The 25,006-nt window shown below is 40.7% G+C and overlaps 1 protein-coding gene across 3 annotated transcripts in view; it reads left to right on the top strand.

Annotated features, from left to right (window-relative positions):
- Window positions 1-25,006, top strand: part of LOC140212549 (collagen alpha-6(VI) chain-like) — a 111,500-nt gene that overhangs the window by 32,271 nt on the left and 54,223 nt on the right. For all 3 annotated transcript variants that reach the window (XR_011889744.1, XM_072283507.1, XM_072283506.1), the window contains exons 6-15: window positions 3,039-3,184; window positions 4,667-4,759; window positions 7,560-7,613; window positions 14,296-14,367; window positions 14,464-14,490; window positions 14,605-14,649; window positions 14,741-14,794; window positions 16,899-16,961; window positions 18,803-18,868; window positions 20,580-20,633. Coding sequence is in view for 2 of the 3 variants with exons in the window: in XM_072283507.1 (XP_072139608.1) it covers window positions 3,039-3,184; window positions 4,667-4,759; window positions 7,560-7,613; window positions 14,296-14,367; window positions 14,464-14,490; window positions 14,605-14,649; window positions 14,741-14,794; window positions 16,899-16,961; window positions 18,803-18,868; window positions 20,580-20,633 (674 nt within the window). In the remaining variant the exon portion in view is untranslated. The remainder of the gene's footprint in view (window positions 1-3,038; window positions 3,185-4,666; window positions 4,760-7,559; window positions 7,614-14,295; window positions 14,368-14,463; window positions 14,491-14,604; window positions 14,650-14,740; window positions 14,795-16,898; window positions 16,962-18,802; window positions 18,869-20,579; window positions 20,634-25,006) is intronic.

Below are 25,006 nucleotides of genomic sequence, written 5' to 3'. Positions count from 1 at the left end.
GCTGAATGTTGTTGTGTATTGTTGCATGCTGCACCCTGACCAACACACCACAGCAAGTTCCTGAAACATATGCATGTAGATGTATATAGCGAATAAAGTTCATTCTTTGATATTTTGATCAAGAAATCAGAGATTTGGGACTTCAGGGAAATTTTCAGTCCTGGAGAAGTACTAGTCAACCTGGTTGTACCTTTATTCAGTGGGTTATACGTCTTTGGAAGTCTGGTTGAAGCACTGGAATATCATCCAACATGAGTGGTAGTAAAAGGAAAAATAAAGATTTATTGCTGAATAGGGTTTGTATATGGCTGTTTTAAAGCCTCCACATTTTTTACTTAACACCAATAAAAATAACATTTCCATCAAGAAGGCCTTAAAGCTCTCTGTTTTTTTCTCAATAAGAGAACCAACCAGCTCCCCTCCATCACCACCCTCCTCTGTCTGGCAGACTGGTCTTCACGCTCAAAATTTTTCCTTCGACTCTTACCACTTTCCCCAGACTCGAGGGTTAGCCATGGGCACACGCATGGTCCCCATTTATGCCTGCCTTGGCTATGTAGAACAAACCATGTTCCAAGCATTTCTCGGTAATGCTCCCCGACTCTTCCTCCACTGCTTCATATACGTACCTATACTGAGCTTGTCAATTTCATCAATTTACCTCCAACTTCCACCCTGCCCTTAATTCACTTCTCCACTTCTGACACCTCCCCCCCTTTCTCGATCTCTCTGTCTCCATCTCTGGAGACAAACTGTCAACCGACATCTTTTATAAACTACCTACCTATTCTCATGGTTATCTTGACTATGCCTCTTCCCATCCTGTCCCTTGTAAAAATGCTATTACCTTTTCTCAGTTCCTTCATCTCCACTACATTTGCTTTCCTTTCTAGAACATCAAAGATGTCCTCCTTCTTCAGAAAATGGGGTTTCCCTTCCTCCACCATTGATACTGCCCTCACTGCATCTCTGCCATTTCGCAAACATCCGCAGTCACCCCATCTTCTCACCATCTTAATAGTGATAGAGTTCCTCCTGTCCTCACCTACCACCCCATCAGCCTCCACATCCAACACGTCATTCTCCACAAATTCCATATCTCTAAAGGGATCCTACCATAAATGTAACTTTATCTCACCCCCATGCTCCGCCTTCCACAGGAACATCTCCCTCTGTGATTCCCTTGTCCATTGGTCCCTCCCCACTAATCTCCCTCCTGGCACTTATCCCTGCAAGCAGCCAAAGTGCTGCACCTGCCCATTCACCTCCTCCCTCACCTCCATTCAGGACCCCAAACAGTCCTCCAGGTGAGGCAACATTTCATTTGTGAATCTGCTGGGGCCATCTATTGTGTTCGGTGCTCCCAGCGTGGTCTCCTCTACACTGGTGAAACCCATCATAAATTGGGGGACCACTTCGTATAGCACCTCTGCTCCATCTTCCTGTTGGCCAAACACTTTAATTCCAATTCCCATTCCTGTTCTGACATGTAGTCCATGCCCTCTTCTTGTGCCCTATATTCCATCTGGGTGGTCTCCAACCCGATGGCATGAATATCGAATTCTTCTTCTGGTTATTTTTTTTTTTGCTCATCTTCCCCTTTTCTTCTATTCCCTACTCTGGCCTCGTACCTCTCCTCATCTGTCTATCACCTCCCCCGCATCCCCTCCTCCTTCCCTTTCACCTATGGTCTGCCCTCCTCTCCTATTAAATCCTTCCTCTCCAGCCCTTTACCTTTCCTACCCACCTGTCACCCTCTAGCTATCATCCTTCCCCTCCCCCCACATTTTATACTGACATCCCCCCCCCCCTTACTTCTCAGCCCTGAAGCAGGGTCTTGGCCCAAAACCTCGAATGTTTACTCATTTCCATAGATGTTGCCTGACTTGCTGAGATCCTCCTGCATGTTGTGCGTGTTGCATTGAATATAATTATTTTTCCTTCCTGCCCATTCCTGGTTACAGGCCAGGAAATGGCCTCTTAAATTCTTTGATGATGATTAGGAAAGGATTAGTTGATGGTCCGGCTCCAGCAATCAATAGTTCACTAATCCAGAAGACTATTTTCCTGGCAAACCCCATTTCACTTGATTCCCCTGGTGCGTTTCAATCTCAGCCTCAAGTACACTCAGTTTCTGAGCATTATGGAAGAGAACTCCAAAAGATTATAACCCACTGAAGAAACAACTTGTTATTTCAGTAATCTCAGCTTTTAATAACCGATCCCATACCCTATGACTATGTCTTCTAGCCTAAGAAAGCAACTCAGTGACCTTTCAGAATTTCACTCCAGCTCTTCTCCACTTCATAGTCACCCACTCCACCACTTAACCTGATCTGATAATATTTCAACCCTCAGAGAGTTTAGTTTTATTATTGATAGTGCCCAGGCCAGAAGCAAAAATCCAGTTTATAGCTGACAAATTATAACATATATTCTCATTTATTGACTACAGAACTTCAACACTAACTTGACTAAAAGGCTTTCTGGCTCATTCTTCTGATTTTCTCTGGCTCTTCTAAACAATCAACATATGCCGGATTCTAGCTCCAAGAGACACCAGCTGCATTCAAGGATCTGACCCCTGAGGCTATTTGTCTTCTGTCGGTGTAGGCAATGAATTCAGAAGGCTGTTATTTATTATTTTGGTCCAATACATTTCTGCAAATCATTTTACTGATGGTCTCAAAATATCTGTCAACATTAAAAAGGTTCCTCTACGAATACAATGACTAGGAACTAAAGTCAATTAACACACATCAAAGTTGCTGGTGAACACAGCAAGCCAGACAGCATCTCTAGGAAGAGGTGCAGTCGACGTTTCAGACCGAGTCCCTTTATCAGGACAATTGACTAAAATCAATTTTATGTTCTTTTGAGTTCTGTGAAAATATTTAGTAATAGATCATTGTGTAATTATTCTTCTTAAAAGAAAGTGTATTCCTTAACTTGTAAATGGGCCAAATATTCAATCAAAATCTTTGATCATATTCAAACATGTATTGTACAATTAATAAATAGAAATTTTATTATTGTAGGTATCAATGCACTCATTGCTGTGGCTCTAGAGGGTGCACAAAATGTTCGTGACTTATCTTCTATTGAATTTGGAAGAGGATTTGGATATAAGAAAGCACTATCAATTGAAATGGCGGATATAGCAAATGCTTTACACACACAAATAGTATGTAAACCCTATTAAAACAATTATTCTTTGCAAATTTTAAGAAGTATTTTTAATATTGCTGCTATTTCTGATTTTTCCCCATTGGCCTTAATTTATCCAATTTGTTTTTTTTTTGCTTTCAAAAATAGCATTTCTGCTTCTATAATAACCAAAACAGAATTCAGTTCATTTTTGTTACAGATTATATGAATTTCCTCTTTACCAGATCAATCCTTGTTCAGATATTTCTGCCCAATGACATGTTTATTATAACAAAAAAGCAGAAAAAAATCAGGTGCATATAAAATACTGTAAAAACTCATCATCCTTGCAATAACTGTGGAATGCGAGACAGAATTAATATTTCATGCTGGTGATCTTTCATTCAGGCCTGACATTGATGGTTCATCAGAAATGTTCATCAAGATGAGAAGTATCATCAACCTGGAACATTAACTTCTGCTTCCTTCTCCTCAGATGTTGCCTGATCTCCTTCTGCTTTTATTTCATTTGCTAAAATCTATAGTGATTTTCTTTACATTTACTGTTTAACTCCCTGCTAATTCTTTCAATAACACCATCCTTAAATAAGTTCTGCTCTGTTTTGCAATTACTTTGCCATTACTCATTTTATTTTTGATAACCTACTTATTATAATCTGCATGGCACACTTGATTCCACAAATCCACAAATGCTTCTTTTTAGCTGTCCAGTAATCTATGGATGAGAATAACACCACATTAGTGAAGATTATGCCACTCTTCAGACTTTATTTAGTTCTACATGATTTAAATAGAGTAGTGAGTGAGTGGAGCCTCTGTCAGTCAGCGTCAACCATGGATTGTTGTATCCTTGTTGTCCAGATACACAAGCCTGACGATATAGAGAGCAAGCTGTTGCTCACATAGCAAGGTTCCCTTATCCATGCATCTGATGAACCCAAAGGAATGGCAGAGACCGATACCAGCAGCATCACAGGAGTTGTCAGTCAGCATTGAACTCAATGTAGTACTGCCTTAGGGACTCCAGCTCCGGATTTTCCCTTGGGGTTTACTCCTGAAGCCTTCCCCATGAGTGGGTAATGCTGCAAGGCAGCAGAGGTTTGAGATCAGAGTTTTCCTTCTCCTAGATAAGCTGCCAACCACAGCTGATGAACCCCATCTGCCCAAAGTGACTGGTTTGAGATGCCAGTAACCTGCCTTTGCCCCTTCTCCTATCGGTAGAAATGGTTCTGCAGGGCTTAGTAGCTAAACCACGTGCAAAGGCCAGGAACTGGACTTGGTTATCAGGGGTTATTTGAGGCACATGTCATTGCGAGTATTTAATAGGTAGTGGGAGCTTGTCTCCATTACCACCCCTGGTAATATCAACCTTAAGAAGCCTTAAACAGAATAACATTTATTTTAAATGGGGAAAAATTGTAGCTTTAAGCTTGCTATCCAGCAGTGAATTTGTACTCATGCCATGTGAAGCATTAACCCATGTACTTGTTTATCCTAGAATGCAATTGTGGAAAAGGAATGCTGCTGTGTCCTCTGCAAATGCATAGGAGAACCAGGTGCCAAAGGGCCAAGGGGTAAAAAAGGGGTTCAGGTAAGTCCCTGTGCTAAAGATGTAAAATTCAACTGGAATGAAGCTTGGTGAAAATGTAATGGCCTAAGTTTGGGATTTATCAGCACTGTGACTAATTACTGAAGGAATTTCCACCTTGAGAATGATACAACCAAATTTCCAAACACAGTTTGGCCCTTCCTGAAGTCTACACCTCCAATGCCTATTTGTTTCACATAACTACAGTTGTTACTACTTCCTTAATTACAATTACAATTCATTTGGAATACATGGAAATGCATTAATTATATTTCTTATGATTTGACTTCTATGGATTGCTTCTAATGCTCTTGCACCTGGGAGCTGATGGACACAATTGTTCCCTACAGTGGGAACCTCTCAACAGCAGGGTGAAATTCCTATCGGCCATCTTTTACTGTCACTATATTGGAAGAGAGGAAACTGAGGAAGAAGAGGAAGGCAGTGTTTTGAAAGCATATGCTTTTCACAATACTATATTTATTATCCCAAACATAAGTGGAGTGTTTGGAACAGTAAATATAATATTGCAAACACCATTCACAGGACTAAGGTGACCCTCCTCTAACATCAGTTATCAGAAGAGTGCACTTAATCAAGGAATCTTAATCTTAATCAAGGATCTGTCTTCACTAAGGAAGACACAAGCAATCTCCCAGATGTATGGATGGGCCAAGGACATAGGGTAACAGAGGAACTGAAACAGATTGACATTAGGAAGGAAATGGTGATGAGTAGACTGATGGGACTGAAGGCTAACAAATCCCCAGGTCCAGATGGTCTGCATCCTAGGGTACTAAAAGAGGTGGCTCTGGAAATTGCGGATGCATTGGTGATCATTTTCCAATGTTCTTTAGATTCAGGATCAGTTCCTGAGGATTGGCGAATGGCTAATGTTATCACACTTTTTAAGAAAGGAGGGAGGGAGAAAACAGAGAACTATCACCCTGTTAGCCTAACATCAGTAGTGGGGAAGATGCTAGAGTCCATTATTAAAGATGAAATAGCAGCATATCTTGATAGCAGTGATAAGATTGGGCCGAGCCAGCATGGATTTACCAAGGGCAAATCATGCTTGACTAATCTATTGGAGTTTTTCGAGGATGTAACCAGGAAGATAGACGTGGGAGATCCAGTGGATGTGGTGTACCTTGACTTTCAGAAGGCATTTGATAGGGTACCACATAGGAGATTGGTGGGTAAAATCAGAGCTCATGGCATTGAGGGGAGGATATTGACATGGATAGAAAACTGGTTGGGAGATAGAAAGCAAAGGGTAGCGGTGAATGGGTGTTTCTCAGAATGGCAGGTGGTGAATAGTGGGGTGCCACACGGCTCGGTATTGGGACCACAGCTGTTTACGATTTACATCAATGATTTAGAGGAAGGCATTGTGAATAACATCAGCAAGTTTGCTGATAATACTAAACTGGGTGGCAGTGTGACATGTGATGAGGATGTTAGGAGAATTCAAGGTGACTTGGATAGGTTGGGTGAGTGGGCAGAAACTTGGCAGATGGCGTTTAATGTGAATAAGTGTGAGGTTATTCACTTTGGGAGCAAGAACAGGAAGGCAGATTATTATCTGAACAGTGTTGAGTTAGGTAAGGGAGAAATACAAAGAGATCTAGGAGTACTTGTTCATCAGTCTCTGAAGGTGAATGAGCAAGTGCAACAGGCAGTGAAGAAGGCTAATGGAATGTTGGCCTTTATCACAAAGGGGATTGAGTACAAGAGCAAGGAAATCCTTTTGCATTTGTACAGGGCCCTGGTGAGACCGCACCTGGAGTATTGTGTGCAGTTTTGGTCTCCAGGGTTAAGGAAGGACATCTTGGCTGTGGAAGAGGTGCAGCGTAGGTTCACTAGGTTAATTCCTGGGATGTCCCGACTGTCTTACGCAGAGAGGTTAGAGAGACTAGGCTTGTACACACTGGAATTAAGGAGATTGAGGGGGGATCTGATTGAGACATATAAGATTATTAAGGGATTGGACAAGATAGAGGCAGGAAATATGTTCCAGATGCTGGGAGAGTCCAGTACCAGAGGGCATGGTTTAAGAATAAAGGGTAGGGCATTTAGGACAGAGTTGAGGAGGAACTTCTTCTTCCAGAGAGTTGTGGAGGTGTGGAACGCGCTGCCTCAGAAGGCAGTGGAGGCCAATTCTCTGGATGCTTTCAAGAAGGAGCTAGATAGGTATCTTATGGATAGGGGAATCAAGGGTTATGGGGACTAGGTAGGAACTGGGTATTGATAGTAGATGATCAGCCATGATCTCAGAATGGAGGTGCAGGCTCGAAGGGCCGAATCGTCTACTTCTGCACCTATTGTCTATTGTCAATAAGACAGTAAGTGCCCAGGTCTGTTTGAGGACCTAGAGTCACAATTATCTGGCTGAAAGGTGCTGACAAACAGCATCAATAAGCTCTTAATTACTTCTTTTAGAGGGATTAGATGGTCTGAGTGAAATTTTCTCGTCTGTTTCATGGTTTCCACTTTTGCCAACAGTGGTAGGAGCTTTTAGAGTTTTTCTAAAACCTCCCACCAGATCTGCCCCACCCTGCTTCAAGTGAAGGCAGAATGTTCAACACCTTATTGCATTGAAACTCTTGGCTCAGTGTAGCATTATGAACCCTAGAGTTGCAACAGGACCTTCATTCTAACTCTGATTATTTTTTGGAATGTATTTGATACTTAAAGATTATGGTTGATTCATGGTTGAAACTGTATCCATTGTTGCTAGTTGTTAGACATCTAACTCACACAGATCTGTTGTCTTTTGGTAAATGTGTCACTGTTATTTCAGGGAAATCGAGGAGCAAAGGGATTTCCAGGTTATTTTGGAGAAGATGGGGAACCAGTAAGTTGGCACTTTAATGTTTCTTTTGCAAATGGAAGTGTGATCTTATCCTGATCCTGAACACTGGAATAGACCAGTGTTAATTGGCTTTGATCCAAGTTGTACTTAGGCTCTGCTGTAACTAAGCCTGTGTTAAATTAGAGGCTTTGGGGCCATGTACAGAAATAGAGGAACAAGGCCAAAACAAGGATGTCAGAGAAATAATGAAAACATGCATGTGTATTTAGCTAAAAACTTCTATCAGCTTTAAATGTAACTCCAAGCAGCTCTAAGGTATATTTGTACATGTTATTTCTGAAATAATTGTAAAAGCTGAGTTGGAGACAGTAGCAAACTAGAATAAATTTTTGATCGACTACACAACAATTTGCATATGTTTGGGTCCTATATGATATATAATTATCCAAAAGCACTGCCAGGGTTTAACTTCACAAAGCGAGACTCATGCAGTCATAAAGTTATACAGCATAGAAAAGTCCACCCCTCACCCTAATTCACCCATGGAGACTAATGTGCCCAGCTGAGCCTGCATTTGCCCCATATCCCTCTCAACATATACCTCTCTAATTGTCTTTTAATGCTGTAATTGTTCCCATCTCCACCACTTAATCTTCCATATACCCACCACACTCTGGGCGAAGAACTTGCCCCTCAGTGTCACAACTGGGACATTGGGAACGGATCAGGTCCTTTCTAAATCTTTCCACAGTTTCATTAAACCTCTGCCTCTACTTTTAGTCTCCCTTACCCTAGAAAAAAGACAGTGACCATTCAACTTATCTATGTGCTATATGGTTTTATACACATCCTTCATTCCTGAGAAAGTTATCCCAGATTATTTAGTCTACCCTCACATCTGAAGCCCTCCAGTTCTGGCAACACTCTTGAGAATCTTCTCTGCACCCTTTCTAGGTTAATCATATCTTTCCTAGAGTATGGAGGCCAGAAATCCACGTAATACTTCAGTTACAGTCTCTCCAACATTTTGTTCAGCACTAAAATGATATTCCAATTCCTGTACTGTGGTTTCCTCATCACCCTTTCTACCTGTGTTGTTACTTAGAAAGAACTATGTACTTGTACCCTTAGTCTCTCTGTTCTACAACATTTTCTGGGGTCCTTTCATTTACTGGGCATGTCTTGCTCTGATTTTTCAAAATGTCTTACTTCACACTTGCCTGAATTAAATTCCACCTGCCATTCATTTGACCACTTTCCCAGTTCATTTAGATCCTCTTATTACCTTCTTCACTGTCCACTTCACCAGCAATTTAGGTGCAAACTGCAGTTTTATTATTCATCCCATCTAAATTATCATTCCAAATCATTAATATATATGACAAAAAGCGGGGCACCCAGCATTAATCCCTGCGGCACACCACTAGCCACAGGGCATTAATTTGAAAAACAACCCTCCACTCTGTCTCCTTGCACCAACCCAAGTTTGTAGCCAGTTGACCGGCTCACTCTGGATTCCATGTGACCTATCCTTCCAGACCAGCCTACCACACAGGACCTAGTCAAAGGCTTTGCAAAGTCCATATAGACAATGCCTATCCACCTGACCTTGTCTATTCGAAAGATCTTGTCTTTAAAACAACTGAATCGCATACCTGAGACACATTCTTCATGCACAAAGCCATGCTGACTATTCCTAATCAAACATGGCTTTTCCAAATGCAGATAGGGTATATCTCTCGGAATCACATCTAGTAACTTTCCCACCAGTGATATTAGGCTCACAGACCTGCCTTGTCCTTTCAGCCATTCCTAAATAAAAGCACAACATTAACAAGCCTCCAGTCTTTCAATACGTCAGTTGTGGCTAATGAAGATGCAATTATCTCTGCCAGGACCTAAGCAATTTCTTTCCTGGCTCCCCACAATGTCCTAAAGTACAATTGGACCAGCCCAGGCATTTAATCCACTCTTTTTTCACATCAGGACCACCAACATGCATTCTGGCTCCCCCTTACCTCTCCTTTTCTGCTCACCTGCCCATCATCCGCCTCTGATGCTTCTCCTCCTTCCCTTTCTCCCATTGGCTCATTGTCCTGTCCTACCAGATTCCTTCTTCTTCAGCACTTTACTCTCTCTACTTATCACCTCCCAGCTTCTTATTTCATCCTCCCTATCCCACCCACCCACCCATCTCCCCCCTCACCTAGTTTCACCTGTCACCCCTCACCTTTTACTCCTTTCCCTCCATCCACTTTCTTATTCCAAATTCCTCCTCCTTCCTCTCCAGTCCTGATGAAGGTTGTCAGCCTGAAATGTCGACAGTTTATTCATCTTCATAGATAGTCCTAGTCATAGTCATAGTCATAGTCATACTTTATTGATCCCGGGGGGGAAATTGGTTTTTGTTACAGTTGCACCATAAATAATTAAATAGTAATAAAACCATAAATAGTTAAATAGTAATACGTAAATTATGCCAGGAAATAAATCCAGGACCGGCTTATTGGCTCAGGGTGTCTGACCCTCCAAAGGAGGAGTTGTAAAGTTTGATGGCCACAGGCAGGAATGACTTCCTATGACGCTCTTGTGTTGCATCTCGGTGGAATGAGTCTCTGGCTGAATGTACTCCTGTGCCCAACCAGTACATTATGTAGTGGATGGGAGACATTGTCCAAGATGGCATGCAACTTGGACTGCATCCTCTTTTCAGACACCACCGTCAGAGAGTCCAGTTCCATCCCCACAACATCAGTGGCCTTACAAATGAGTTTGTTGATTCTGTTGGTGTCTGCTACCCTCAGCCTGCTGCCCCAGCACACAACAGCAAACATGATTGCACTGGCCACCACAGACTCGTGGAACATCCTCAGCATCGTCTGGCAGATGTTAAAGGACCTCAGTCTCTTCAGGAAATAGAGACGGCTCTGACCCTTCTTGTAGACAGCCTTAGTGTTCTTTGACCAGTCCAGTTTATTGTCAATTCATACCCCTAGGTATTTGTAATCCTCCACCATGTCCACACTGACCCTGATGGAAACAGGGGTCGCCGGTACCTTAGCTCTCTTCAGGACTACCACCAGCTCCTTAGTTTTTCACATTAAGCTGCAGATAATTCTGCTCACACCATGTGACGAAGTTTCCTACCGTAGCCCTGTACTCAGCCTCATCTCCCTTACTGATGCATCCAACTATGGCAGAGTCATCAGAAAACTTCTGAAGCTGACAAGACTTTGTGCAGTAGTTAAAGTCCGAAGTGTAAATGGTGAAGAGAAAGGGAGACAAGACAGTCTCCTGTAGAGCCCCAGTGCTGCTGATCACTCTGTCGGACACACGGTGTTGCAAGCGCACGTACTGTGGTCTGCCAGTCAGGTAATCAAGAATTCATGACACCAGGAAAGCATCCACCTGCATCGTTGTCAGCTTCTCCCCCAGCAGAGCAGGGAGGATGGTGCTGAACGCACTGGAGAAGTCAAAAAACATGACCCTCACAGTGCTCACTGGCTTGTCCAGGTGGGCATAGACATGGTTCAGCAGGTACACAGTAGCATCCTCAACTCCTAGTCGGTGCTGGAAGGCGAACTGGAGGGAATCTAATTGTGGCCTGACCATAGGCCTGAGCAGCTCCAGAACAAGTCTCTCCAGGGTCTTCATGATGTGGGAGGTCAATACCACCGGTCTGCAGTCGTTGAGGCCGCTGGGGCACGGCGTCTTCGGTGCAGGGACGAGGCAGGACGTCTTCCACAGTACAGGAACCCTCCAGAGCCTCAGGCTCAGGTTGAAGACATGGTGAAGTACTCCACATAGCTGAGGAGCACAGGCTTTGAGCACCCTGGTACTGACACCATCCGGTCCTGCAGCCTTGCTTGAGTTGAGACGTTTCAGCCATCTTCTCACCTGTTCAGCTGTGAAGCCCACCGTGGTGGTTTTGTGTGGGGAAGGGGTATAGTCATGAGAGCAGGGTGGGGGACTGTGAGGAGGGGTAGGAGGGGAGTGTGGAATATGTGTTGCTTGGGGGCCGATGCTGCCTCACTTGCTGGGTTCCTCAGAATCTGCAGAAAACTTTGTTTTTAAGATACAATGGATGATTATTCAATCCCAAACCAAGCAAATATGCAGGAGAAATTGGGTTGGAGGGTTTCCAGAACTGAAACACATTGTATTATACAATTTGAATACCATAATGATATGTGAAAGATGACAGACCAGATTTGCATTCCCTCTGTCCATTCCTGGGCCCTGACATTCCCTAGCTGCTGGCTGTCCATTCTTCCCAAGTCTCAATCTGAGGTCCTCGCAGCTATATTGTTCACGATCAGCAGCTTTGTGCAGACCCTACCTGGTCCACTCCCAGAAGCTTGGTGAGAATCTTCAGCTGTCTCCCCACCATTGCTGGTTGAGCTCCAGAGATGGTTGGGTGAATCTAGTTGACAGAGGTAGTTTGTCAATCGTTGTCGTCGTTGAAGGCCTCGACACCATTATGACGATGATTGTGTCGAGACTAGCGCATGATTTGGATTTACGTGAGGGAGAGTTGCGTAGCGTCAGCCTCACTCTCCCTTCCCAATTCCCATCTGGATCCAGTGGCAAGACAAGAGTCGAGATGGCTGGAGATGGGACTAGGCGCAGTGGATGACCAAGACGTCTTCTGTGTCTTGTTCTGCTCTACACATTCCATAATGCTTGCGGATACTGCCTTCTTGACCATTGGACCTTCCATTGGTCTCGTCTGCTCAATCCGCCGGAGTCTGTCTTCACATGCTGGGATAGACAACTCCCTGTCTCACCGAGGGTTTGAGACCCGTCGGCTACCCTCACCTAGTTTAGCCGGGTTGTTGAAACCGTTGCCCGGGGTGTGATCACTGTTGCATGCAAACAGCTACGAGGAGCCACAGGTGAGAGTTGAGTGCCAGGTGGGGACCAAAGGTGGGCTGACTGCCTTGAAAAGGACGCGACATGTTCCCCCACCAGAAGTGCTACCCCTCCCTGACACCCTATACACAGAGGTAGCCAGAGCATAATGATCAGATTGGTTAAATATGTCACTTTATGTACAAAGTTAGTGAGTTACACAGCACAGAAAGAGACTCTTCAGACCAGGTTGCCCCGTCTGAGCATTAATTATCTGTCTGGGCTAATCCCAGTACTTGTTCTGTAGCCTTCTATGCCTTGGAAATTCAAGTACCTATCTAGATATGTCTCAGATGTTGTGAAAGTACTCAGCTCAGTCAGTATATTCCACACTGCAGGAGCCTCAGCTCAGCTGAAGTAGAGATTGATGATGATATTCACCATTGCCTCCATTATGCCAACACACTCTTCGACTATCCATTATAAAGAGTGCTTAAATTTTAAGGAGTGTTTATCCAGCCCTTTCTGATTTTCATCAAATGTCTGACTGTTCTAGAAATGTCAATAATCTTATTATTTGTCACAATCTACTTTGGCAACATTAGGACATACACTTATGCCAAATCAGGAAAATAATTGATTCCAGCAGTTGTTTTCTGGTGAGAACACTGCTGTGTTTTAATTTTGACGAAGTACAGCTGTCTTATCACTTTACAATATAGCATCAGGTTCAAACTTTACAAGATGTGTTCTTTTCTGAGTACCCTATGTGAAGTTATACAGCTAATACAAAAAGGTAATATGAAATAACTTTTGAACTACTCAGAAAGTAGTTCTGTCCCTTATCCCTAACTTTGAAACAAGAGGACACTTATCAATAAGTAAATTTCACCATTTTTCCATAGTTTCATAGACTGAAACTCAACACACTCTTTGCAAAATGTACCAGTGCACGCAGTACAATTGGGCTACCACAAATAAATGAGCTCCTCTTTGCAATGACGTATTAAATAACTTTGGCACAAGAATGGAAGTTATGGATGAACTGAGAAACAATAAATTGTTCTCCATGATTCTAAACTTATCTGCATTTTTTTCTGATCAGCAACAGTTGACTCCATGAAGAATAGCATCTTGTCTGCTTTATTTAACTTTACTCATATTTATCTGTAGGTTAATAAACACATTTAATCACACATTTTATCTTCTTCTTCAGTAGCTGTCAAGCAGTACAAATCACAGCCACATATCATTAAAGGGAAGTATATCTTCCTTAAACCAATATCATTATTATATTTTGCTTTCATTGTTGAAAAGTAAGATGGCAGTATGTTCTATTACAGCGGCTTCTATGGGGTCAACAAAATGTCCTCCTGTGCTGCTTCCTCCAATGGTCGCTCAGTGGGAAGTGGGCTCTGTTGTGGTCGACTGTGAATTGATAGCGCATGTATTGGACTCTTTTATTGCGTGTTTATGATAGCATTTGTACTTGCTGTATTGTGTGTGCTTTGTGCTGTGTGTGACAGTTGGTACTCTGTTTTGCATCTTGATCCTCGAGTAACGCTGCCTCATTTGGCTGTATTCATGAGTATTCATGTATGGTTGAATGACAATTGAACTTTAATTGAATTGGACTGAATTGAAGTGTATACCTTAACATTTCTTAGTTTGTGTATTTGTGTTGTTCATGAATATTTTATTCTTTAATCTCCATTTCACTATTAAGACTGTATTAAATAAATGGAATTAAAAAAAACAGAGAGAATTATTTTAATGTTGCCTTAAAGACACCATTGACAATGTGAGAAAAATACATTTCAGTGTTTTACATGAAGTTTTGCAAGTTTAGCAATATTTTTATTGATGTTTCTAGGGTGAAAGAGGCCCAACAGGTCCAAATGGAACTCGTGGGATTGAAGGATGTCCAGGTACCAGAGGCTCAAAGGCAAGAAACTCTCCTTTTGGAAGTAGTTGACTAAAAATGTCTTGATTGATTGTACTTATGTATCTACAGTTTGTTTAAAGAGTTTCTGTTTTTCAGGGAATGGCAGGGTATCCCGGAGAGCAGGTACACTTATAATGTTTGTTCTAAGTTAAAATATTTAATTATTCATCAAGAATTTTTAATTTCCTGACAATTCTAATTTTTAAGCCAGTGTTTATAACGTTCCTACTGTGACAGGGTATTGACGGAATTGATGGCATTGATGGAATAGCAGGAGAGCAGGTAATTTTTTTGAAAGCAGATTTAGACTAAAAGATTATTTCTTGGATTGTTATAATGTTATAAGTACTAATAAAATATTATGTACCTACAGGGCAACGGTGGTGTTGCGGGACCGCCTGGTAAAAAAGGAATGAGTGGAAATCCGGTACTGTCATTTTGTAATATTCAGAAAATGCATACCTATATTTATTTATTGCTTCTCATTCAAATGTTTGTTTCCCCATGAAATACAGTTCTTTACTCAATGCATATGATTCATGAACATTGGTTCGTACTCCAAAGTGTCCCCTTTATAACTTACAACTTTAATGGCTGGATTTTGCCAACAGTTCTGATTGAAACTGTCAGTATATATATGGTTGCATGATCCTCATAGCAAGCACTGCTATACACCAAAATTTTTGATGCTTCTTTTATTTTCTCAAGCTTCCATTGTGACCTCATTTGTATGTTACAATTGCAGTTTGGTACCTATGAAAGCTTTAATGCATTTGTTTAAACGTGCGCTTTGCACTCGCTGGTTTATTTGCATACTGCAACAAAGCTACAGTGTGATCTGTTGAACAACTCCTTTAATGACACTATTATTCTGGGACACCTGAAATCCTTTGTGACTGGGACACAAGGGACTGCCAATGCTGGAAATTTATGAGCAACACGCAGAAAGTTGGAGGAACTCAGCTGGTCAGGCTTGTACTTGACAGCTGATAGCAAATTATATTGGGTCTAGCCATAAAATCGGAGCTTGTATGTGACCAGGAAAAGAAAGCAGCAAAACGATAATTGGCTATAATTAACACCAATAATTGTCCAAGGCATATATGCACCTAAATTTTGTAAAAGGAAATATCAAAATAGCACTTACTCATTTAAATTAAAAAAGCATCTTATAATTTTAGTTGTTTGAGAATGGTGGTAGGTAGTCTTAAAACATATTCATATTTTCTTTCATTTGTCAGCTTGAAATAAAGCATTAGCAGAATAAATTGGAGATTATAATTATATATCTCAACCTATTATTGTTGGAGGAGTGGGCTTATTTTTAAATATTTTAAAACTTACAATTGACTTAAAATGTGACCTCTTATAGAAATATATAAAATTATGAAAGGGATAGATAAGATAGAGGTGAGACTAGAACTAGGGGACATAGTCTCAAGGTTCGGGGAGTAGACTTAGGACGGAGTTGAGGGGGAACTGTTTTTCGCAGAGAGTAGTGAATCTGTGGCATTCTCAGCCCAATGAAGCACTGAAGGCTATCTCAGTAAATATATTTAAGACAAGGTTGGATAGATTTCTGCATAGTAGGAGAGTTAAGGGCTATGGGGAAAAGGCAGGTAGGTGGAGATGAGTCCATGGTCAGATCAGCCACAATCTTATTGAGTGGCAGAGCAGGCTTGATGGGGCAGATGGCCTACTCCTGTTCCAATTTCAGATATTCTTATGTTCAACTCAATTGCAGAATCTATTCTTAACCAACAGAAAGTCAAGTGACAATTTGGTAATTATTTCTGTCTCCAAATCACCCTGAAATATTATACACCCATGACATTTTTCACATTCTTCAGTCAATCAACTTTAATAAAAAAGACATACAGAGCTGAACTGTAAGTTGGTAATGAGCTGAAAAGCCAAAAAATACAAGTAAAATTGTCCTGGTCTATTTTATTGACTCAGTATTCTGAGAAAGAAAATTGAAAGAATACTTACTGTGTGAGAGTTATATTAGTAAGGATAAATATTCCCTTGTAGAATTTTTAAGTATTAAACAAAAATATCAAAACTTTGTCACTAATTGGTTGGAGTACTGAAGAAACAGAGGTATTGAAACACTAAATTAAGTACAAGCAAAGGAATTGTACAACAAAAATGTTGCAAATATTGCCCTAACACAGAAATATATTTTGTTTTTTTTCTGGCTTTATGCACCTGCATGTTTGAATTCACATTATTTCCAGTGCCTTACAATGCACACAGGAAGCTCTGGTGTCTAAGGGGATTGTGAACTTGCAATGATTTCATTGACCTTTATCTTCCACCTGTCTGTTCTTGGTAATGACAGTTTATGAAAGAAAGATGTCATTTATGTAAAGAATAATGATTGTTACACATCAGCAGGTCCCCATAGTAAAGTCAAAAAGGCAGTAATTTGGATATAAATTAATTAGATTTAACCTACTGTATGAATTGTATTTGGATTTCTACAAAAATATTTCCACATTTTTCTGATATTGTTTCATAATTTTTAGGGCAGCGAAGGCCAAAAAGGAGACATTGGTGAAATTGGTAAAGAAGGCTTACGCGGAGACCATGTAAGTACAACAGAATCTTCTGTCGCTGGTTAAAACAAATTTTTGAATTACGTGTTTATTCACTTGAGCTTTGGTGCAGGGACTTGAATTTTGGCTAGGATATAAGGTAATGCAGAGAGATTCCACTGAAGTAAAATGGTGGAGGAGGCATGAAGGGCCACTCTTATTTCTATCTCTTATATTCATGGAAACATAAAATACTGTATATTCTCAGATTTTATGCTCAGTAACATGCAGCTTTGTTTGCTGGAAAATCTGAACAAAAGTTTAGATAGCAAGCAAGGCCTCAGTTTGGGATTCAATCTGAGTATAAATTGATTACGTCCACAGCAGAAACTTGGCTCTTATCAACTAAAGTTATGTTTGAGGCAAGCTAATTTTCCTCTTGGAGGATAGTTGAATGAGAAAAAAGCCTATTATCAATCTGACAATCTTCAACATAAGAACTATAACAAATGCTGTTGGAGTTCTCATAAAAATGAAGACTTTTGGATATTATCATTTTTATAGACATCTGTGGTTTGAGCGAGAAACAAGGGCTTACATTTTTGATCTTAGACCTTTCTTCAGAATTGGAAGAACTTAGATTGTTAAGTTGCTAGTGGAAAGCCATCATGGAAGGGTGTGGTGTCTTAGTCATTTCTAACATTTAATTCAGTGATCAGAGATTATCAGCATATTTCCTGGACCAGCAGTGCTGGTTACAATTATTTCTGAACATTTATAATTCCTATTAATCTATCTTGTTATTCATTGTCATTAAATTAACACCGCTTTGAATTTCACTATTATTCCATTCATCACTTAATCTCATTCTTTCCACTGACTTGCATCTATGCCCCAATTTCATTCATAAGGAAGTTACTAGTTCTTTCCTCTTCCTATTTTAACTGATGTTTCAAATGATTTTAAACTTCACCCAGTTTTGATGAAAGGTCATCAACTTGAAATGCTGGCTGTTTCCCTCTCCACAAATGCTGCTTCATTTTCTGGTTTTTCTTTTATAAAAAATTTAGCTAGTCATAATATTACCCAGTAGCTTGTAGAAGGAAAATGGATTTTATTACATCCATTGTGAAGTGGTGGAGAGATAAGATTGGGGTGGTTGTAATCCAAGTTCATCGGCTGATTGCAACTTTCCCATTGGGTATTAACTAAAAGCTCAAGGCAGGAGCTCAGTCTTCCCTTTCTGTGCTGGAGTTTTAACTGTATAACTTTGAATTAGGTACAGAAATGCTACAATTAAACCTGCAAGTTTTATGTCTCAGACTGGTGCTTAAAGGTGGTGATTATCATAATTGGCACACTAAATATTTACTACAGGTTAAATATTTTTATAGAAAAGATTATCTTTTGTTGAGATCATTACTAACTGGTAGATTAGATGTATCAAATTATCCAATTAAAAGAGAAGATGTTGAAACAAGCTCATCAATTTGGTAGTAGGTATGGAGAAAGAAATAGGGTTAAATTTCAGTCTGATGATTGTACTTCAGAACTAGGAAATATGTTAAAGTTATTGTGAAGGAGAATGGATGGAAAGGATAAAGTGAATGTGTGTGAAATTAAGTAGTTGTATTTATATGAATACCATATTACACTGTGTGACTCCTTAATTCATTTTATCTATAGATATGAAGGCTTTATCATTTAAGCTAGCAACATTATGATTGATCTTGTGTCTTATGTGTTAAAGGGGGCAAATTATATTTGTCTGCAGAATTCATCGAAAATCCCAGAATCACTGTTTCATAGAAAACACATATTCCCTGACAGCATTCTACTGAAAACTGAGTTCCTTGCTTTTGGTGGATTAATGGACTTTATTTCATTTTTTGAAGGGTGAATCTGGTAAAAAGAATAACATTCGAGGTCCAAAGGGTGTAAAAGGTGACATTGGATTTGCGGTGAGCTATTTTCATGTTTCTATATGTAATAGTTTACTAGTTATCACATGTGATTTTGCTGAAAATGAAACGATTGTCTGTGATTGTTTTACGTTATTGTTAACCTGCAAATAATCCAGCCACTTGATGCACAGTAGAGGTTCTGCAGGAAGATAAAAAAAGTGAGCAGAATGAAAATCAGAAATGAAAAAGAAACCCAAGAAATTATAGAAGCATTCAGAAGGAAATGGCAGCAGCTGTAGAAAGGAAAGTAGTTAATATTTCAGGACTGAGTCCCTGTATCAGAACTTGGCAGAAGGAAAAATAAAACAATTTCTGTTTTCAGGAACAGAGAAGGTGAGGAAGGGTAAAACCAAGGGAGCATCTCTGACAGGGTGAGACCAAGCAGGTTAATAAGGGCTCATACAAGGCATTGTGCTTTTTTTTTTATTCCACCCCGCCCCACCCCCCAACCCACAACCCTGGTATGGTAAAAATTTCTTCCTCATTCGCAATTGAAAAATAGCAAAAATAAAATTCAATCAAGTAAGGTATGAGGTCCTAATGTGTATTAATGAAGTATATATTACTACACTAAGCAGATAGTAGAAGCACGGGAAGACGGGTATCCATACTAATTCAGTAACCGAGGAAATGTAATGATGGTAATAAGGCCAAAAAGGAGCCCCATATTTTTTCATACGTTGCTGGTTTCCTCCTCACACTATACAAGATCTTTTCAGGTTTACTACAGGATGTTAACTCAGACATTTATGCTTCTTAATAAGAAAGTGATTCCCTGGAGTTACTGATGCTACATTATTAACTTTGCAAAATATGTTTTAGGCTTAATCTGACTGTGATTTTCAAATTGATGCTAAATCTATTCATTAATGACGCAACAGATCTAGCAGGGAACTTGTACGATAATTATTTGCACATTTACTCTTTAACTGATAACTAAGGCAAACAACTAAAACTGCATGCTTCATTCACAAGGCTTTAGAAGTTCTTAAAAACTCAAATATTTTAAAAAAGATCTTTTCTCTTACTTTTTCCTTCTCTGGTCTCTTAAATCATTCTTTTTATAGAATCATAGTCATGCAGCAAACAAATAGCCCTTTGGCCCACCACTTTCATGGCAACCATGCAGAACACCAAGTATTCATCTGTACTAATCCCATTCGCCAGAACTTGGCTGATAGTTTTCTGTGCCATGTCAGTTTAAATAATCAGCTAGATATTTCTTTACAATTACTTTTACAATTTTGTGCTAATTGTACTCTTTCTATCATCCATCTCAAAACCAAAGAGTCTTTGGCATTCATTCAAAATGCTTGGAATCCTGTAATACTCCCTGGAGATACACACGATTACTTTCAAAATGTTTGTATTTGCCTAATTAAAAAGTAATAAATTAAAAACTTGTCAGTTCCATTCAAAATTATAATGTTGTACCACAGTTTACAGTTATACATTCAGAAGATCCAAAATGCACTAGAAAGTGAGGTGCTGTGTTAATATTAGATATCCAAGTGAAGTCATACTGCAGGATCCATGGATGGCATACTTTACAATTACCCAATAAAGTTAAAATGATATTCCTATATAATTGATACAAATACCGTATACCCAATATAATTTCCAAAATCTTGGAGCTTTTTCCCCACCTTTATTCAATGGATTTGCAGCAGTAAACTGAACTAACAATGGAACACTTTTTTTTTAACAGGGTGATACAGGAGGGGATGGTGTTCCAGGAAAACGTGGTAGGGCTGGAAAACCTGTAAGATATTTTCTTTGCTTATAATTATAAGGACTATAGTTAATTCAGTTGATTATTCCTTAGATAACCTCACTATTGCTGTTTTATTTTGCTCCAAATTCTTCAGTTATTTAATATTACTCATGGATCTGGGGGTGGGGTGACTTGGTAGAGTACAGATTGTAAGTGAAGAGTGACTTATGTTCTATGTAGGTAATTAGGCATCATTTAGTGTCAATATATCTCGAAAACTTGATAGACGAGTGGCGGACTGCTGAATGTACATTATGCTGCCTAAGAGCAAAATTGTTTCTCATACAAATAGAGGTAACATCCACCAGCTAACCTTTGACTCATTATGATATGGGAAGAGGAATAACACGTAGTTACGAACATATTGTATCATAGAATTGTGGCTCAGACTCGGTTCACTTGGACCATTGAGTTCATACCAGCTTCCTCTGTTATATCCTGTACCCATGCGGGTAAATTTCTTTCAATTGCCTATCTAATTCCCTTTCAGAGGTCACATTATAATTACTCCCAACAGAATAAAAGTTTTTTCTTACAACAAGTCCCTGTACTTTTCTTGTCATTTGGAATCAGTGTCTCCTGAAGCTAGACCCAAGCAGCTTGTCTCTGTTTACCCTACCTACAACTACCAGAATCTTCCATATTTTCATCAAATCTCCCCGTAATCTTCTTTGCTCCAAGAGGTACAAGCCCAGCTTCTTACATCCATCTTAGTGGGATTTGTTGGTCTTAGAAGGAAAAAGCCTGGAATTCGTCAGATGGCTTAATGAGATGGAAAAGAATTTTAAAAGCAGAATCTCAAATGTAGTGATCTCTGGATGGTGCTCATGGCATTACAAATAATAAGACAAAGAAGGTTAACATGTGATTGAAGGAATATTGCAGCTGAGAGGATTTTCCAGTACAAGAGCATCAAGGCCAACTCTGTGGCAAAACATGAATGGGTTGTGCCCTACACAGTTAGGATTGATGGCCTCTTGAGAAGACTATCTAATACTGCAGTGGAGTTAACAGAGAATGGACCTCGAGAAGAAACATCCTGGGTAGAGAAAGAAAGGGGAAATATGTATCCTAGTGTGAAGGACGGATGGCAAATAAAAGGGTCTAACATGGTGCAAACTGAAATAATGATTATGTCTCAGCAAAATGCCTTCAGTGCTGAATGTCACACTTAAGAAGGAACGTTATGATACTGAAATAGTGCAGAGAAGATTTCCTGAACTATCAGCTCGAATGAAGTATTTGGTTTAATGGGAAGACTAGAGAAACTGGCAATCTTCTTAAAGTGGAGGAAAGGTTTGATTGCAAATCATTGAAGAGTTTTGATAAAATAAGTAGCAGGTATTCCAACTGGTGGAACCTTGATGAGAAAATCTGCAGATGCTGGAAATCCAAGGCAACACACACAAAATGCTGGAGGAACTCAGCAGCATCTGTGGGAAAGAGTAAACAGTCCACATTTTGGGCCGAAACCCTTTATCAGGACTGGTGGAACCTTGTTGTGCTGCATCAAGTGGTGGACACCGGAGTCGGGAATGATGGCCTCCCCTCTGAATATCTCATCTGTGGGACAAAGCCTACTCAGGCTGATCCAGAAATGGAAACTTGACACATGTATTCTTGATTGAAATGGGTGGGCCTGGATTGCTGATCTGGATTGTAACATGCTGTTCTTGGCATTCTCACTGTTTAGATTCCTGTTGCTATTTTGTGGCTTAAATTGCTGCCTTCCTTGCAGCAACACATGGTCTCCTGTGAGTTGGTGTCAAAATTGCACTTCATTATGCTGTGTAGAAATATCTCTGAAGGGGATTTTCTTTTCATTTTCCATATTCCCTTCTGACATGGAAGAAGGCTGTTTAGCCTGCTGACTGTGTCAGCTCTCAGCACAATCTCATACCTCCATTAAATTTCCTCGCAAACTATATATCCAATATTCCCATCAGTTTGCAACTGTCCTCCAAAGCTGAATTCCTCGTGCATCACAGTGTAGCACGCAGAGACTAAACAATTATCTGATGACTTGTTTTCCCTTCCTTATTGGTGGAGGATGCAATGTATGTTGTGTGTTATATACTGTAAGTTTGCAGTATATTTGCTTCTTTAAAACTGTAATACTTTCAAGAATTGTTTCATGTGCCAACCTGCGGACTGGTGTTTGAACAGTGTTTCAGCTTAGAAAGGGCCAAATGAAGTTATTTGTAACAAAATCACCATAAACATATCGGTCTTTAGTAGCCTCCTCATCATGCTGGTTCAAGACGAGAGCTGACAAACTGTATATTATCATTTTCTGCTAGTTACTGAATGACCTGGAAAGTAAATGGAGGCACTGGTCAAAATAATGGTCCCTGCCTAATGCAGCATCCTTCATCAACCCTCATGACCGTTGAAGTGCTGCAATATCATCATCCTAATAATAATAATAGGCATCTGCTGGTCTCGTGAGACCATGGATTTGTGCCTTGGAAGGTCTCTAGGGCTCAGGCCTGGGCAAGGTTGTATGGAAGACTGGCAGTTGCCCATGCTGCAAATCTCCCCTCTCCACGCCACCGATGTTGTCCAAGGGAAGGGCACTAGGGCCGATACAGTTTGGCACCGGTGTCGTTGCAGAGCAATGTGTAGTTAAGTGCCTTGCTCGAGGACACAACACGCTGCCTCACCAGAACTAGTGACCTTCAGATCACGAAACCAATGCCTTAACCACTTGGCCATGTACCAACACTATCATCCATTTTTCCACCATCAAGCATGTTTTTTCCACTCGTATATCTTCCTTACCCTGATAGCAGGATTCTCTGCTGATGTACCATGGATGCAATCAGGAAAGGTTCCATTAAGTATCTATCCAGTACCCAATAGTCAGCATAGCAATCTCTGTCGCATCTCATAGATTGGTACTGAGCACTCTGCATTAGGAAGATAGCCCAATGCCCAGACTTAAGACTTCAGCCCACAGGAACAAGCAGAAAGCACACAGGAATTTGGTCACATTGCAGACTTCTCCAATGAGTAAGCATTCAGAAACTGAAATTGTTTTCTTAGGATGACCTTTCTGCCAGGAACAGTTAGTTTCAGGCATAGTATATTCGCTCAGTGACCACTTTATTGGGTACACCTGCTTATTAATGTACATAGCTAGTAAACCAATCATGTGGCAGCAACTCTATGCATACATATATGGTCAAGGGGTTCAGTTGTTGTTCAGATCAACCATCAGAATGGGGAAGAAATGTGACAATGGAGTGACCGTTAGCGCCAGACAGGGTAGTCTGAGTATCTCAGAAAATGCTGATGTCCTGCAATATCCACACACAATAATCTCTAGAGTTTACAGAGAATGGTGCTAAAAACAAAAAAAAAACATTCAGAGAGTGATAGTTCTGTGGGTGCAAATGTCTTGTTGATGAGAGAGGTCCAAGGAGAATGGCCAGACTCATTCAAGCTTGACAGTAACTCAAATAACCACACGTTAGAACAGTGGTGTCAGAGGAGCATCTCTGAATGCACAACACATTGAACTGCCGTGGGTGGGTTACTGCGGCAGACGACAACACACATACATTCAGTAGCTGCTTATATTTTGCATAAGCCAAAAGTTGGCACTGTTCCACCAAGGCTATTTAGGTCTCTTGTACTCATTGGAAGGACTTTCCCACCATCTTATTGCAGATTGCAGTTAGGTTGAGGGGTGGTATTTAAATTGTGACCGGTGAAGTCAGACTGGATATCGTACTTTATATCGACACAAGAGCTTCTGCAGCATCTGGAGATCTCAAGCAACACGCACAAAACACTGGAGGAGCTCAACAGGTCAGGTAGCATCTATGGAGGGAAATAAACAGCCGACATTTGGGGCCAAGGCCTTTCCTCTTCCTGCAATGATCACTCTCTCTGCAACTCCCTCGCCTACACGTTCCTCCTCACAGATTTCCTTCCAGGCGCTTATCTCTCCAACTGTGCTAAGTGCTACACCACATCCCTCACCACCATTCAGGGGTCTAAACAGTCCTTTCAGGTGGAGTGCTAGATGGATCTGTGGAGCTTAGATACTGCATCCTGTGCTCTCAGTGCAGCCTCTTCTCCGTCGATGAGAACCAATGCAGATTGGGGGACCGCTTCATCAAGCGCCCTTGCTCCATCTGCTGCAAATGCCAGGATCTCCCAGTGGCCACCCATTTCAATTCCACTGCCCTGCCGATCCTTGTCACCCTCAACTACCATGACAAAGATAAATGCAGGTGGGAGAAACAGCACCCTACATCGTGGTTGTTAGTAAACTGATGGCGTGAACATCAATTTCTCTGGCTTCTGGTAACCACACCCTTCCCCACCCACACACTTCATTTTTTCTTCATCCC

The sequence above is a fragment of the Mobula birostris genome, chromosome 19 (assembly GCF_030028105.1).
Source record: "Mobula birostris isolate sMobBir1 chromosome 19, sMobBir1.hap1, whole genome shotgun sequence".
Lineage (NCBI taxonomy): Eukaryota > Metazoa > Chordata > Chondrichthyes > Myliobatiformes > Myliobatidae > Mobula > Mobula birostris.
Note: the sequence above shows the minus strand (reverse complement) of the source record. Positions and strands in the feature narration are given on the sequence as shown.